The sequence below is a fragment of the Cyrtonyx montezumae genome, unplaced genomic scaffold, assembly GCF_038088225.1.
Source record: "Cyrtonyx montezumae isolate F1298 unplaced genomic scaffold, pur_monq_1.0 scaffold_0, whole genome shotgun sequence".
Taxonomy (NCBI): domain Eukaryota; kingdom Metazoa; phylum Chordata; class Aves; order Galliformes; family Odontophoridae; genus Cyrtonyx; species Cyrtonyx montezumae.
In genome coordinates, this window is record NW_027071824.1 from 15,158,054 (window position 1) to 15,172,480 (window position 14,427).

The window sequence follows — 14,427 nt, forward strand, 5'->3', positions numbered from 1 at the left end:
GCCTTTATACTTCTACTAAGCTGTTCTTGCGCAGTCTTAGTCTCAAAAATAAATGCAACAGAAACACTCTCCTCTATACCCGTGATATTTCCAGCGTACACAGCTGAAAGGACGCAAGGCCAGCAAAAGCAAAGTTTCTGGTTCCAACATTGAGGGCAGCTTGGCTGCAAGGTGCACAGGAGTGACAGGAGGGAGAAGAGGAAGAGGGGGAGACAGCAGAAGGTCGGGCAACTGTAAACTTGTGTTAATATTATGCTTGGAAGAAACATATGCTAGCAGATACACAGCTGCTCCATTAGCTGTGCCCTGGGCCAGTTACCAGCTGGTGCAAGTTGTGGCGTAGCTCCAGCAGCAGCAGCAGAGCTGCACAGCCTCACAGTGGGCAAGGAGCCGGTGGGCAGCTTCTGCTCCTGGGAGCAGGGAGAGGGGTTTCACTCACACAGACCTGACCCCTTCTGCCACTTTCCAAGTCCTTAAGGAACACTCTGATTAACTAATGGGGTCATTTCATCACTCGAGTCTCCCCACGTGCAAAGTTCCAGCTGAGCTGGAATTACTGCTGTCCCAGGGCAGTGTGTGAGGCTTTGCCCTCCCTTCCCTGAAGCCACCTCCCAGCTGCCACCCACAGCCTTTGCGCTACGGAGAGCTGAGCTTCCCCACCCGAGGTTGGATGCTGAATGGGAATGCTTCAGCTCTGTGTGGCTCACTTGGCTTCTGCAGACTGGCTCCTGGGGCAATCCTCATCCCAAATCCAAGAAATCAGCAGAGCGGGGGTGGGGGGGGAGAGTGATTTTTGCTGCCCTCGAAGTCTCATCTCTCCTATTGCAGCTGGCAGTTCCAAAGCTCCACCCTGCCAAGACTGGATCTTAATTGGGTTCAGTGGAAACAGAAATCACTGCCAGAGCTGCTGTGATTCATGGCTTACAGGGGACATGGGCAGAGCTCGCCTAGTCCCTCAGGAAAGGGCCTTCACTAGAGTTTAGGGGAAAAAAGAACCAACAGATATATCCCTCCAAATGAGTGATACTGGTGAAGGCCTCTAATCTAAGGACAAGGAGAGGAGATGGCTCAATTGTGCAGTTTGAGGAGGAGCAGGCAGTACCATGTCTGTGGAAAATCCTTCCTGCTAAGGCAGCGCTTGGGGAAAAGAAGCCACCAGCCAGCCCAAGGGGCAGCCAGCAATCCCCAGGCCTTGCAGCAAATTTAAGTACTAAACTCAAACAGGCATACAGAACCTGTTCCAATCCTGCCCAGAATCGCTCCTGCTGAGGGCTGTGAAACAAAGCACAAGACATGGACAAGACATGGGAAGACCAGAACAAAGCCTCTTCAAGCATCCTGTCAGCACATGACATGCGGATACGATACAATACTTTTTCCAGGCCACAGGCACTGATTTCAAGCCCGATTGCTACAAAGGATGCTGCCAGAGCTCTCTCACACCTCTCCTATTGGGCATAGTCTGTCCCCACCTTTGGCTCTGAGGACACACTCGGTTGACTGCTTCCAACTCCTAACACACCCAAGATGGGTGCTCCTGACCTCGTTTCCTTAAAAGCATCCTGTTCACTCAGCTGCTGTATTGTCCCAGCAGCAGGAGGAAATCTGCTGGGCTCCCAGCAAAGTGAGCAGACAGCAGGAAGGATAATTTTGACACCATTTATTCCATCTTGCAGATTTTAGGCCCACCAGAGGAAGGCCACCACTGTAAGATCCTGCTCAGACTGGGAGCCTGAGAAGATCTCTCCTTGCTGATTCAGGGACATGGGCTACCAAGAGCTTATGCAACAGATGCCATGCAGGCATCTCAGAGCTGCTGGACCTGAGTTGTGCAAATGGGATCTCGCTCTGGTAAAATGACTTTAACAGGATTTTCCAGCCAGCAAACGAGCTTTGACAGACACACCCAGGACACTCAGCCATAAGCAACATAAACTGTGCACTGGAGGCTCTTGGCCAGCCAGAATGGGAGGGGTATTTAAACACAAGTTTCTTGCATTCATCTTTATAGCCTGCTGTTTTCCTCAGGGCTCACTGAGGATGCCTCAGAGCACATCCTTATGGGATGTCCCAGACACAGCAAAGGCATTGACAGTAACACTTAACTGATCACTGGTAAACCATAGCTTTTGGAAATGTCTGCCAGAGAACTCTAGTTGAACCCCAGCAGCTGGGGGGAGTTTCATTTCCACTTCTCTAAGGCTGATATTCTAAGGTGTTTTTATTTCTTTTTAATCAATGCACATGGTCAGCTCAGGAGGGGATTGAAGGAGGAAAGAGGGGCAGTGCAGCCACTGTATCTGCACAAAGTAGTTCCACATGCAAGAGGAATGGGGCTCAGCTCACTCACTGTGTGTTTCGTAGTGCGGTTATGGGCCGTCATTCCACCTTGACAAAGCTGTTATTTATTTACTTAAAGACTTGCATTCCATGGAAAAAGATGCCCCAAGATAGTACTGTGTTTCTAAAATTAAACCCAGCTGGCTGGACAAGGAGCGAGCAACAAGCATTCCCATGTTTCACCAGCAGCAGGAGCAGGGCTCCCCGCATCCCAGGGCCTCCACATCACTGAACTGCCACAGAGCCCAGCAAGGTCTCCCCACGCCCTCAGCCAAAAGGGAGGCAGCTCCGTGGGGCATGGGTCACTTCATTCAAAAGCAAGGGTGCCACTATGTCCTACAGCATGGGATGAGGCCTTAGTAAGAGTGATTGCACTTGCTTCTCTAGAGCCCCAGGAGAGGGGACATCCAACCAGATACCTGCCACAAGTCAGAGGATGGCATAGGAGAAGTCTTTCCACAATTAGTGGGGACAGGCTGCATTCCTGGTCCTCATCTCATATCTAATCTAGCCAAGATCTTCCTCCAGCTCACGTGTCCCTGAAAGTTCCCTCATCACAAAGCTCTTCCAGCCCTCACTGCTGTAACCTAAGTTAAGAAACCTGTTTTAACCAAAACCATTTATAGAAGGGAAGAACTCAAGTGTTCCTCCACCCTTGCCTGGCACCAGTAAGAATTTCCCCTGCTGACACACTTTTGGCACCTGTTCCCCTGCTAACACACGTGCACAGAAGCCACATCTACATCAGCAAGGAGCTCAACAGGGAAATAAGTACATTGGCGTGTTGGAGCAGCTGGTGCTGGAGATGCTGTATAGGGGTTTTACAGGGACCTACATTTAGCCTCATCCCTCAGACAAGATGTCTACACACACACGTGGTTGAAGCTCTACAAAGGACTGGCCAGTCTCTGGTTGAGGCCCCTGTGTCTGTCAGAGCCAGGAGCACTTCCAAGGCACTTGGGAAGCAAAGTTCCTGGGGATGGCAAAGGCAGCTCTGTGGGGGCCATGGGGAGGATGGCAAAATTTGGCCCCACACCTCACTTTTCTGTCCACAGAGAGCTCACAGAGTGAGAGAAAACTGACCCAGATCCAGAATCAGCAACGGTAGAGACAAGGACAGCTAGTGGAAACTGAAGAGCAAAATGGAAAATGGTGGAAATGCTGTTATGCTGGGATTGCTGATGAAACTCCTGATCCCCAGGTGCACAAACCAGCCCCTCCTTTGGCCCCAGCACCGTGTCCTGCCCTGAGCACAGGTAGGAGCTCCTGCTCCTCAGCTGGGAGCAGAGAGATAGCCCTTGGCATCATGTGTCACTAGGCAGGAAGGAGAGTACAGTTCCTCCACTACAGGGCTAGACTGTGATCCTACTTCCCTGTGATTCTACTTCTACTGTGATTTCTACTTCCCTGCCCTGGAAGGAGAAAAATCCACCTGCACTGGTGACACCTCAGTTTTCCCTTCAGTGACTGCAAAAGGCAGAGGCATTCAGTGACGGTAAAGCTCCTTGCAGAGCTGACAGAAAGTGATAGCACAAATAAGAGGAAAGAGAGCTGGCCACCATTCTTGCAAGAAGCTCTTAGGAAAGAGCCTGCCTCTCATCAGTGCTCAGCTATTTCTGTGATTACGTCCATTTGCCCATAATTATACTGGTTCTGCTCTGTAACGCACTGTCAGGACTACTGATTCCCATCCAAACTCCTGCTGCCTTCCTGTTTGGATTTAAGTGCCAGTTTGGGTAAAAAATTAGAAAGTGAAATTGCTTCAATATCTGATTTAGTCCCTTCCTTCTCTCATTCTGCTTTGGGTTTGGGATGTGCTGGTCAGCATCCCTTTGGGAGGGGATTAATTAGGAACAGATCAGCAACTGGCAGCTGTCTCACAAGGACAACATCTCAGATACAAGACAAGCTGGAGTCTCCCACCTCGAACCTGGTGCAAGTCCAAGACATGCTTGCTTTTGCAGCCCAGCACTGACACTCTGGGAGCTGGCAGGAAATCAGCATCCCAAAGGCCACAGCTTAGCTGTGTGTGCAAGAAGGTTCATACCAAGGACGCCACAGAAAAAGGGCGGCAAATCCTCCTGAGATAAGGAGGCCGTAGGCCACCATGAGGCCTTTCCTCTCCTCCTCTGTTCTGGGAGGAACAAAACAGGACTTCATCTACTCCTCATCCATCTTGCTCTCCAGATACTTCCCCATCTCTGTAGCCCTCCTCTATGCTCTGGTCATGCAGAGACATTTGGCTGCCCTGGGGGAAGAGCAATGACAGCAGTCATGGAGGTTGCCTGGCCCCTCAACTCCTCAACTCAAGTGAGACCCCAGGGAGAGGCAGTAAGCAAAACGGAGCTCCTCACCACATTCATGACACTTCTCATGATTTGATCATGGCAGAACCCTTTTGATTTATCACAGTAAAAACAAATAAAACCACATTTTCTGAAAAAGACAGAAAAAGAATCAATTGGAGGCATGGGGGAGAATATTTTAGCGTTATCTCTCTGTTAAACATGGAGCAGCGAGGCAACATTGGTTCTGAGAGGCCAGTTTGACAAGCACTTCTCTGACATCAGAGCTGATACTGTGAACAATGGCAGCACTGCAAATAGATCCTTGGGGATCTTTACCCAAATGCAAGGAGCACTGAAAATGATGGCTTTCTAATGAAGCTTTGTGGGTATATCAAGAATCTCAAGTGCCTCTGAGGTACAGGTCTGTCAGACTGATTGCAGGTGAATTCAGGAGAGACCCTGAACCCACCACGCACAGCCCCATTCTCCAGCTGGAGGACACATCAGGAATGCTTGTCTCACCCTCCCAGGCAAAAGAAGCTGACACATAGAAGAGGGAGAACACGTTTCAAACAGGACATACTCAGCACCTTGCTTTCAAATAACAGTGAAAACTCAAGGTGGAAATTTTTTCTCACAGGCTTGACCTGAAGTTTAGTATTTGAAATCAAATTAACTCAGAGTAAAATTTGGTTAGTCCCCCTACCATTTTAATCACCCTTGACATGCATTTTATTATACGTTTTATACCTTTTTTTTTTCTTTTTTCTTTTGGAAACATCAAGATAAAAACCAGGTATGCCAAATTGATATCCTACCCTGTTTTATTCCTCCTCTGTTTCTTTCCCTTATCAAGGCACATTTGAATAAGGCATTTAGCTTTCTTAATGAATCTCTACATTGCTATCTTATATGAAAATACAGTCTGCCAGGCTGAGGTTCCTAAGAACAGAGCATCCCACCCCACCTTCATAAAAAAAAAAATATTAGCAGGTATATATATAGGTCTACAAGCAGCATCACCTTCATTTTCTCAAATCAATCTGCACTGAGACCAATGGGGGCAGGAAAAAGAGAAAAAATAATAAAAGAAGACCCTCCTGCTGGAAATCTGACCAAAGTAGAGATAAATAGCAACCATGTTTTGCAGACAACAAAAATAACCCCCTTTGCTAAAGAAACACAAAATGAATTAAAAAATCTAGCAGGACAACCTTGAAACCAACATTTTGGACTTCAGGGGGTGAAGGGGGGAGAAAGGTCTTTTATTATTTTGTTACCAGGCAATAGAATGCAGTTCCCAAAAGGCCATGCAGATTTCTCTCAGAAAATTCTATATCTGCTATGGCAGAGATAAAAGTCATCTTTGTTTTAACAGAAGCCAGAGGTTAAAGAAAGAAGAAACCAATGAATAATAGATCTTCAGAGTTTCCCAGCATGACAGAAAAGCTCCCCTTACCCTCCTCCTCACTACTACTCATTCAGGACTGCAAAATCCTAACACTACTTTTGCTCAGAAAAAAAAGCCAGAAGGCACTTACCTTGCTTCTATGTAGCGGTGATGAAGAGTGGCAGTCTTCAGCCCCAACAAGAAGCCAGATGGGAAGATTAAAGGAGGCTCCTGTACCAAAGCCATCCTGTAGGGCAGAACAGCAGTTTCTCACTGCATGCTCCAACACCAGTCAAAATACGAAAGAAAAAAACATCTTCATATAATTCAAACAGGATACCTCTGTCTGTTCAGTGCAGCCAAAATTCAAATGCTGCTGGGGTTGACCTCCAACAAGAAGAAGAACAATGGTGTTGCCTTCTTTACTGAAACCCAGCTGCTAGAGAAGGAAAAGAGTCAGGCAGGTCCCTGAATTGACATCTTCCCTCTGCCACTCACATCCTGCATGGATTTCAGAAGCATCCCTGCCTCTGCATCTGTAAAACAAGAATCTTGTAGCCAGACTCAGCCAAGTCTGAATCAAATAGACTGAAGGCAGAGGAAACTGAAAGTTCTTTCAACCCAAAATGAGTCCTTCCACACAGCACTCAGATTCCCACCTGCTGCCTGTTGGCCCTCAACCTGTGCAAGCAATCATCACCTATTTGCTTTTGCTCGTTGCCAATGGCCCTTCCCACCTGAGAGCTGCAACCAAGAGCTGGGGTTTTGAGGTCCCATGTACTGCAGGAACATACTGTGCAGCCTGATCTAAGTTAGGCATGAGGTTTGCCAGAGCTCGCAGTTAGAACATCACACTTTGACGATAGCAGATAACGTAAAATTGTAAGCCACGTAAAATTGTGGCTTTAGAATGAATTTTGTCAGTGACCTATTTATGTTATTAGAGATAGGGAGATTCACACGTAAGTGAAACAGCTGCATGCTGTGTGTCTAAAATGAAAACAAGGTTCTGCCCTTGAGCTCCAAGGGACAAGATGAGGAATTCCTCGGCTTTCCCTTGATTCACCCACTCTTCAAGTGCACACAAATCAGCCCTAGCTCTTACATACCTCCTGCTTGCCCCACTGTGCTTGACTTCTCTCCACACTCACCTCCCACGTCCCTGAAGGCTGCAGCCCTGACATTGGCTTTCCTAGCTTCTTTTCATCCAGCCATATTGAACTTCTTCCTTTGAAACCATTCTCTCACCCCCTTCTCCTCTCACTCATACTCTTCCTCTGAGTATGTTGCTCAGATAAGGGCTCAGATAAGCTTACGGCCACCACTGCAGCCTTACCTGCTGTTCTAAGAGTCCACCTGTGGATTATGCGGTAATCCTCTGAGATAGCAGGAATGATGTGGTGGGTTTTTTTTTGTTCTTTCTCCAGTGTTCCCTATGCTCTTCCACCTTCCTGTTAGAACTACCTCTGAAGTTTCTCACCAGCTCTGCAGTGCTTGATCAAAGAGAAAGATCCAGAGTCAAGAGAAGAACAGTGCACTCAGACTCCAACTCACCTGTATCAATCTCCAGCAAAAGCACAGAAAAATGCAAATACAAATAAATTCACTAAGACGCAGTGGGGGCAATATATCTTTAATTTTGTTGCTTTTGCTTTTTTTTTTTTTAGTATTACAGTATATTCTTATAAAAAGATACAGATAAAAAGGACGCTACAGGATTTGTACATTTAATTCACTAATAGTCTTAAATTGACTAAGAAATGAGGATACGCCAAGGCATTACAGCAGCACACAACCTCCCACTTCAGTAAGCAGCACTATACTTTCCAGCTCGGCAGGCAGGGACACCTCCAAAAATGATCTGCAAGTTTCAAACTGGGTGGGCTTGCAGGGGAGAAGAATGGCTGAATACGGTCTGGAAGGGAGAAGTGCTGAGTGTGGCTCAGGTACCTGATGTCTTCCTACAATTCTAAAATAGCAAGAGACTGTTTAGGGATAAGTCTGAAGATGGGGAGGAGTGTAGAGGGGGTGGGTTGTCAGTAGCATATCACAGAGGCTTTTCTAGATCAGCTGAGTGAGAGCTCCAGCTGTAGGACAACTGAAAGGACCAAGCCCTTTGAAAGCTCTGTGGAACATCTCAATAGCAGAAGCTGTTTATAAGAGGAGTTTTGATCCAGATGCTGCTTTAAATAATGTTGGTTTGAAACACTGTACTGAGTATACTGGATCTATTCCACATTAACACCAGTATCAGAAGACTGGTTTAGAATATCTGTTAAGCATCCAGACTCATAGTGAGGTGCCATAACACCTTTCTAAGCTAATAATATCCTTTTCAGCATAATCTGGCCAGCTGTAGGAGAATCTGGTTATCCAAACTACTTAGAGCAGTAAATAGCATTAATATCTCTAAATTCTGTATTTTCAGTTGGCCAAATTGTATTACCCAAGTTGGCTTTTTCCACCTTTGATAAGGAAAGTAAGAGTGGCCAACAGCAGCTAAGTGTTTGAAAGGCAGGCAACTGGAAATCTTCCTAATTCGGTACAGAAGCCAAAGAGCTGTGGCTAAACACATGATTATTGCTAGAGACTCCACAGAGAGAAAACCAGACAGCCAAAAAATGTTGCTTACCCTGAATACTTTGTGGAAGTAGACTGGAGGAAGAGAGATAGGAAGCAGAGGGAATCCTTCTTCCTTGGCCTTGAAGATGGGAAGGAATATTAGCTCTGAGGAAAGAGAGCTGTCCCAGTTTGCCTCATCAGCATGTAAACTCTGATGAGGGAATGATCCATACTTGTAAAACTATTTGAGCTTCTCTGGCTTTACATGCAGAATTTGAGTTGGAGGTTGAAATTTGAGTTAGCAACTGTGTAGCTTAACTCTCCTCAATATTCCCACCATGATTCATGACAAGAAAACAGTTGTTTTTAGAATCCGTTCTAAAATAACCTACATACTTTAAAAGACATGCTTTCCCAAGTCCATCATTATTAGGGCAGAGTGATTCCTATGAAAGCAATAGTGAAGTTCTTCCTTGCCTCCTTTCCCAGACCTAGGCTGCTCCCACACTGCCCCTCACCCAGCTCAGCTTGCTGCAGAATGGCCACGCCGGCTGTCTAGCTGGTGTAATGCCCTGGCACGGTCTCAATAGTCTTTGCTGTAATGCAGTGTATACATACAAACATAGCGAACTAAAATAAGGCAAAATAAATAGAGGTGTCAGATTTACAGGTTCCCCTTAGAGATTCCTAAAACCATTAAAAAAAAAATTCATTTAACCCCCAAACAAAAAAGAAAACAACAACAAAAACAAACACAAAACAACCAACCTAGAAACAAAACTGCATATATCATGTACATCATCAACTGTACAACTGATCTCCTTTCCCCTCAAGGAAACTCCTGACACAAGCTTCTCCTGTGCAACCCAGTTCAGAGTGCGAGCTTTCCTAAAAAAGAGGGAAGATTCAGCCAATGGAGCTGACCATTACAGAAACACCTGCTCCACAGCCTTCCATCAGGGCCCCTCATGATGCCTTTCCCTTCCTCAGACATTGTGAACACATTACATAAATGCTTCTGAAGGATGCCCAAGCTATCTCTCTAGTGGAGAGTCTCTCATCCCTGAATATTAGTCCTGCTTCTGCTCTTGTAGGGAACCAGTGCCCAGACCATAGCTGTGCTGGAGAGCACGGAAGGGCCTCGCTGCCCTGAAGTCACTTTACTTGGTAGCATTTTCAGAGACTTATGGACAACTGAGAAGAGTGACAAAGAGCAAAGGGAGTGGGGTGTGTGTGGGGGGAAGTTCTGCAGTCTTTTCTGGGGTCCTCCTAATGCAATCTGCTTAAGAACGACACAAAGACACATAGGTAAGTGAAGAAGCATTAGATCTCTACAGACAAGATATGGAGAATTAGAAAGTACCTCCTGTTCTAGGTGTGAAGAACTTCATCACAAAGCTAGCAACAACTACATTCCTCTAGGAAGAGTATAAGGTAGAAGAAGCCCTCAGTTATAACCTTTTCCACATTTCCTCCTCTTCAACTTAAAATGCTGGTGCTATGCACAGCTGCAAGGACAACAGCAGAACTTAGTTCTTCTCTGTCCCTCACAATACGATAAGCAGCTTTTGCCTTAACGTTATGCTTCATGACTGCTTGCTATGCCCATCCAGGCTACAGAGGCACTAGAGGACAAGGAATAGATTTTCCTGCTTTCTTCAGCACTGAGCAACTCTATCAAAACTGCATATGAGGAACAGAGCAAAGCTGCACTCACTGCATGCCGGAGACTCCAAGCAAGGATGAACTAGGCTATGCAAAAAATCTGAAGTTGGGTCCTAGAGCAGTTCCAAATTTTTCCATATCTGCTGTGGCCAGCCTCAGCTTTTAGGGCAGACACATTAATGGGACTCTCCTCTTGTCACCACTCAGATGAAATCACTGCTTGCCTCAGTGAGTAACCAAGCTTTTCCAGAGTGCTTTTCATGAACAGTCACCCTGGAGTGAACAGTCAGGGGAGACTGTTCAGCATGCTGAAAGAAACTTTCAGCCACCACCACCAATTCAAAACAAAAGTTGGCCTTTGAGTGCTAAGAAAGTTGAGCTGCAATGAACTGGGGGCATGACTCTGGGTTTTCTGTCAGTTCCAGTAATGTATCTCACAGATGATTTATCAGAGTTGCACAATCTCTTATTACTTGTGTATATATCGAGGAAGTGGCAAAGCTACAGCAGCTTTCTTTGACTGTCACCGCGTCTGGTGCACTGCGTACCATCATACAGCTTTTCAAATCAGGGCTGAACTGTGTACACAAATGGACAGGGAGATTATCACTCTCTCTGCTTCTGCTACATTTATGGCCTGGCAAAGTGACTTAAGTTTCAAAAAACACTCCATGAACCTGGTTTGAAAAATACTGCAGTGGGGAATGCTGTATTTATATTCAAGGGTTTTACCCTGAGGTGTTTCTTCTATAACAGAACTGCCTTGCTGACAGTCTGCCATATTGAACAAGTACCTGGGGAGCAAGCAAGCAGCCATAAGTTGGACAGAGCCACAGGTCACATCTTGCACCAGAGCTGACCTTGGCACTGGCACTACACGTGAACTTCTGCATGAGTCCTAAAACTGAGGAGAACAAAGAGGGGGGAAAATCTACAATGTTCCAATCCATAAAAGCATCATCTTTGGAATTCAGGGATTATCAAAACCTAAACTCAGCTGTATACCAATTTGGCACATATTACCACCTCTCATATGGCTTACATGGCACAGGTTATATGGCATGCTTTAAAACATGACAGACAAAAAAAGGGATGAGATATGGCATGTCTACTCTGGGGAGCAGCAAGGAGCTTGTTAATATAATTTACAAGAGAAATTTCTAAAAATCCGTTTTGTAATTTAAAATAAAAATGCTTATAAAAGTGAGAGTTAAACTTTCAAAAACCTTTATGAATTACAGTCTTTCTTTGACAAGGTGCTTGTGTCTGCTGCAATGGATATTGCTGTTAATAGCTAATCCCAGAAGGGCAATGGGATGATAAGGGAGGAGAATGCACCCAGCTCTTGTAAGATACCAGCTCTTTACGATGAGTATTATACAGAGGCGCGGCAGTCTGGAATGTCGTAAACAAGGAAATTGTAGGGTGGGAGTCTCAAACTTCAGTAAACAATGAAACATTAGAGTTTAACAATTCTATTTTTTTTTTGCTTCTTTCCATAGTTTACATAATTATTTTAGTGTTCAGAAAACCACCACTGTTGGCTTCTCCAATATTTGTAGTGTGTAATACTGATCAGGCAGCGTGTGTGGCAGAAGAAGTTCTATTCTGCAGACTAGTTGCTGAGCCTGAGGTTAAGTGACATTCATAGAGAAATCAAACCAAAACATTAAAGTGACTAATGGAGCTTTTTCCATTTCCCTGGGATTCCTTGACTCTTTGTGCTGTGCTGTATACTATTGATACATAATTTGTAAATGGTAGGTCTCTTTTATCAAACGCTGTTTTCTTCTTGTCTAGTAGAAAGAATCCATCACGATTTCTTTCTTTTCCTTTTTCCCTCTCCACAGTTAGTAAGCAAAAGGGATGACAAGACTGAAGAAAAAAAAATTATGACAAAAAAGGGCTACATCAGCCCACAGAATTGAATCCCTTCCCTAGAGCCATGAAAATATACCAAATTTAGAATTCAGACATCTTCTTGGGGATCTCTGCTTTTCCACTGTGTGCTTCATAGGCGCAGTGTAAACACAATTTTCTTTTTTTTCTTATGAATTAACCCGTTTCCAAAGCCTACTTCACTTCCACAATTTTGAGTCCTCCTGGAGAAAAAAAATCCATTTTCCTTATGAGACTTTCCATTGGTTCATGCTAAGTAATCCTTTCTAAATAAAAAAGGCTGTGGCCTGTACAGCTCTCCTTTGACATCACTGATATCTTACTGAACTATGTGATTACCCTAGATAGGATTGGGGTGCATGCAATAAATCAGCCTGTTATGCAGAAAGTCCAGTCCATTCCCACAGCAGTTGCATCCTGTATCAAGTGGAAAAGAAATCTCATTTCTTGCAGCTTGCAACCCCACTTGCTTTTTGCCACTTGTGACCTGTGAACGATATTCAGATGCTTCCAGTTTCCATTGGGCTGCACTAAGGAATCTTGCACAAATGGAAAAGAAACGTTTAGCTGTTTCCTTCCCAATCTCCAGCAATTACAACAGGCTCCACAATCATTCAGGTGAAACCCCAACCTGTTAGTGGCATTGTTTTCAAGTCAGAACTTCTTTCCTAGAAGATGAATTTCAGAGCTTCAAGGCTCAACCATCAATAAATTCCAGAACAGAACAGAAATTTCAGAGTTTCCAGAACAGCAGAATCCAAAAGATTTCAGCAAAGTAATTTATGTCGATCCTGATTTTCAAAATCCATTTTGTTCCAGAGCTGATAACTTCCTTCTGAACATCACTTGGTTTGGACAGTATAGGCCATACAAAAACTCTATATACAATATGAGATCAAAAGCAGTTTTTGGATGCTAATCAATGGTTTATAAAATCCAATTCTGGGAGGGAACTTGTAACCTCAAGAACCACACCTTGACAAGAGACTGAAGGCCAGTCTAGTTATTGAAGAAGTAACAGGTATTTACAGAGCTGTTGTGAAATTAGCATTGCTTATTATCAGCAAGATGGAGATCATAGTTCATTTTTACTTTGGCACGCAGAAAATCGTCTTTCTCTAGCTGTGACGCTGACTGCAAGGCCCAGCACTTTCTGTCATCATCATGAGGCCTTTCATGACACAATCAGTTCCCAGAAGCAAATCTGTCAGGTCTGCATGGCCCAGTCACAGACCCTGCTGGCTCCACAGAGGCACTTTCATAATGGTTCAAATTAGGAGCGCAGAGAAGGGATGAGAGGAAAGCTGATCAATGGAAAGGTAACGTCTCTACCCACAGACCGAAGAAATCCTTTGGGGCAGCCATCAGCCAGGTGCCATTGCACACATTCATCTTCCTTGTTTTGTTCTTTTTCTTCATTTATTTAGGTTGATTATTTTTCTTTCTCTTGTAATTAATAATTTAGTTTTGTCACCACCCGCTCCCGGCTTGTCTCTAAGCCTTGGTTTCCAGAACGCTTGCGATTACGCTTGAGCTTGGATAAGTCTTTGTCAAAGACTTCTCCTGACCTTAATGCTGATACCAGATCATCAAACTCCCCGGTCTCTTCAGAGATGCTTCCTGCTTTTGCTTTCTTTTGACGCCTCTCTTTTTCCCTCTGCTCTTTTAGCTGTGGAGAAGGAGAAAGAGCTTTAGATGCTAGATCACTGCAGACACTGTGTTAAGGAGCATCTAGGATGTGTTAGTACAGTTTGGGGATAAAAGGATCAAGGTCCTATCAATAGGGCCATCTTGTGTTCCAAGGGCAACAGAAGACCATACTGTGCTTCCTTTTTTTTGCACAGGTGAGCAAAGAGCATGAGAGGTGAGGAGTGAGCAGCATCTTCTGCTTTCCTCACAAAGCATTACCATCCCAGAGCAAAGAGTACCTACTGTGCTCACCAGGGAGCTCAATAATCCTCCACACTGCTCAGCTCCAAGATTGGTGGAAACACCAAGGCATGGCTATGGCTCCCAGGGTGCAGTTGGCTCACTGTGCACCAGTCCCATGTTTCAGGAGGGTTCTTCTCAAAAGCAAACTGCAACCTCTCTTTCAGTACATCAGGCCCACAGAGGCTTCTTTTTAATAGTTTTAATATTCTTTTAATATTCTTTTTTAATATCTTTGTAAGAGTTTTAATAGTGGGCTCCCACACTTTCTGTGCTGGCTGAGAGAAAACTCGAGCCTAACTCTTGTCATTTTATCTGTGTGTCCAGAAGTTCCAAGAGGCCTGCTGGCATCCT

The 14,427-nt window shown here is 44.9% G+C and overlaps 1 protein-coding gene across 4 annotated transcripts in view; it reads right to left on the minus strand.

The window, feature by feature from the left end:
- Positions 1-11,718: 11,718 nt before the first annotated feature.
- DAAM2 (dishevelled associated activator of morphogenesis 2) overlaps positions 11,719-14,427 on the minus strand; it is a 177,206-nt gene continuing 174,497 nt past the window's right edge. For all 4 annotated transcript variants that reach the window (XM_065755211.1, XM_065755203.1, XM_065755220.1 and 1 more), the window contains one exon: positions 11,719-13,813. In XM_065755211.1, coding sequence (XP_065611283.1) covers positions 13,598-13,813 — 216 coding nt within the window. In that variant the 3' untranslated portion in view covers positions 11,719-13,597. The remainder of the gene's footprint in view (positions 13,814-14,427) is intronic.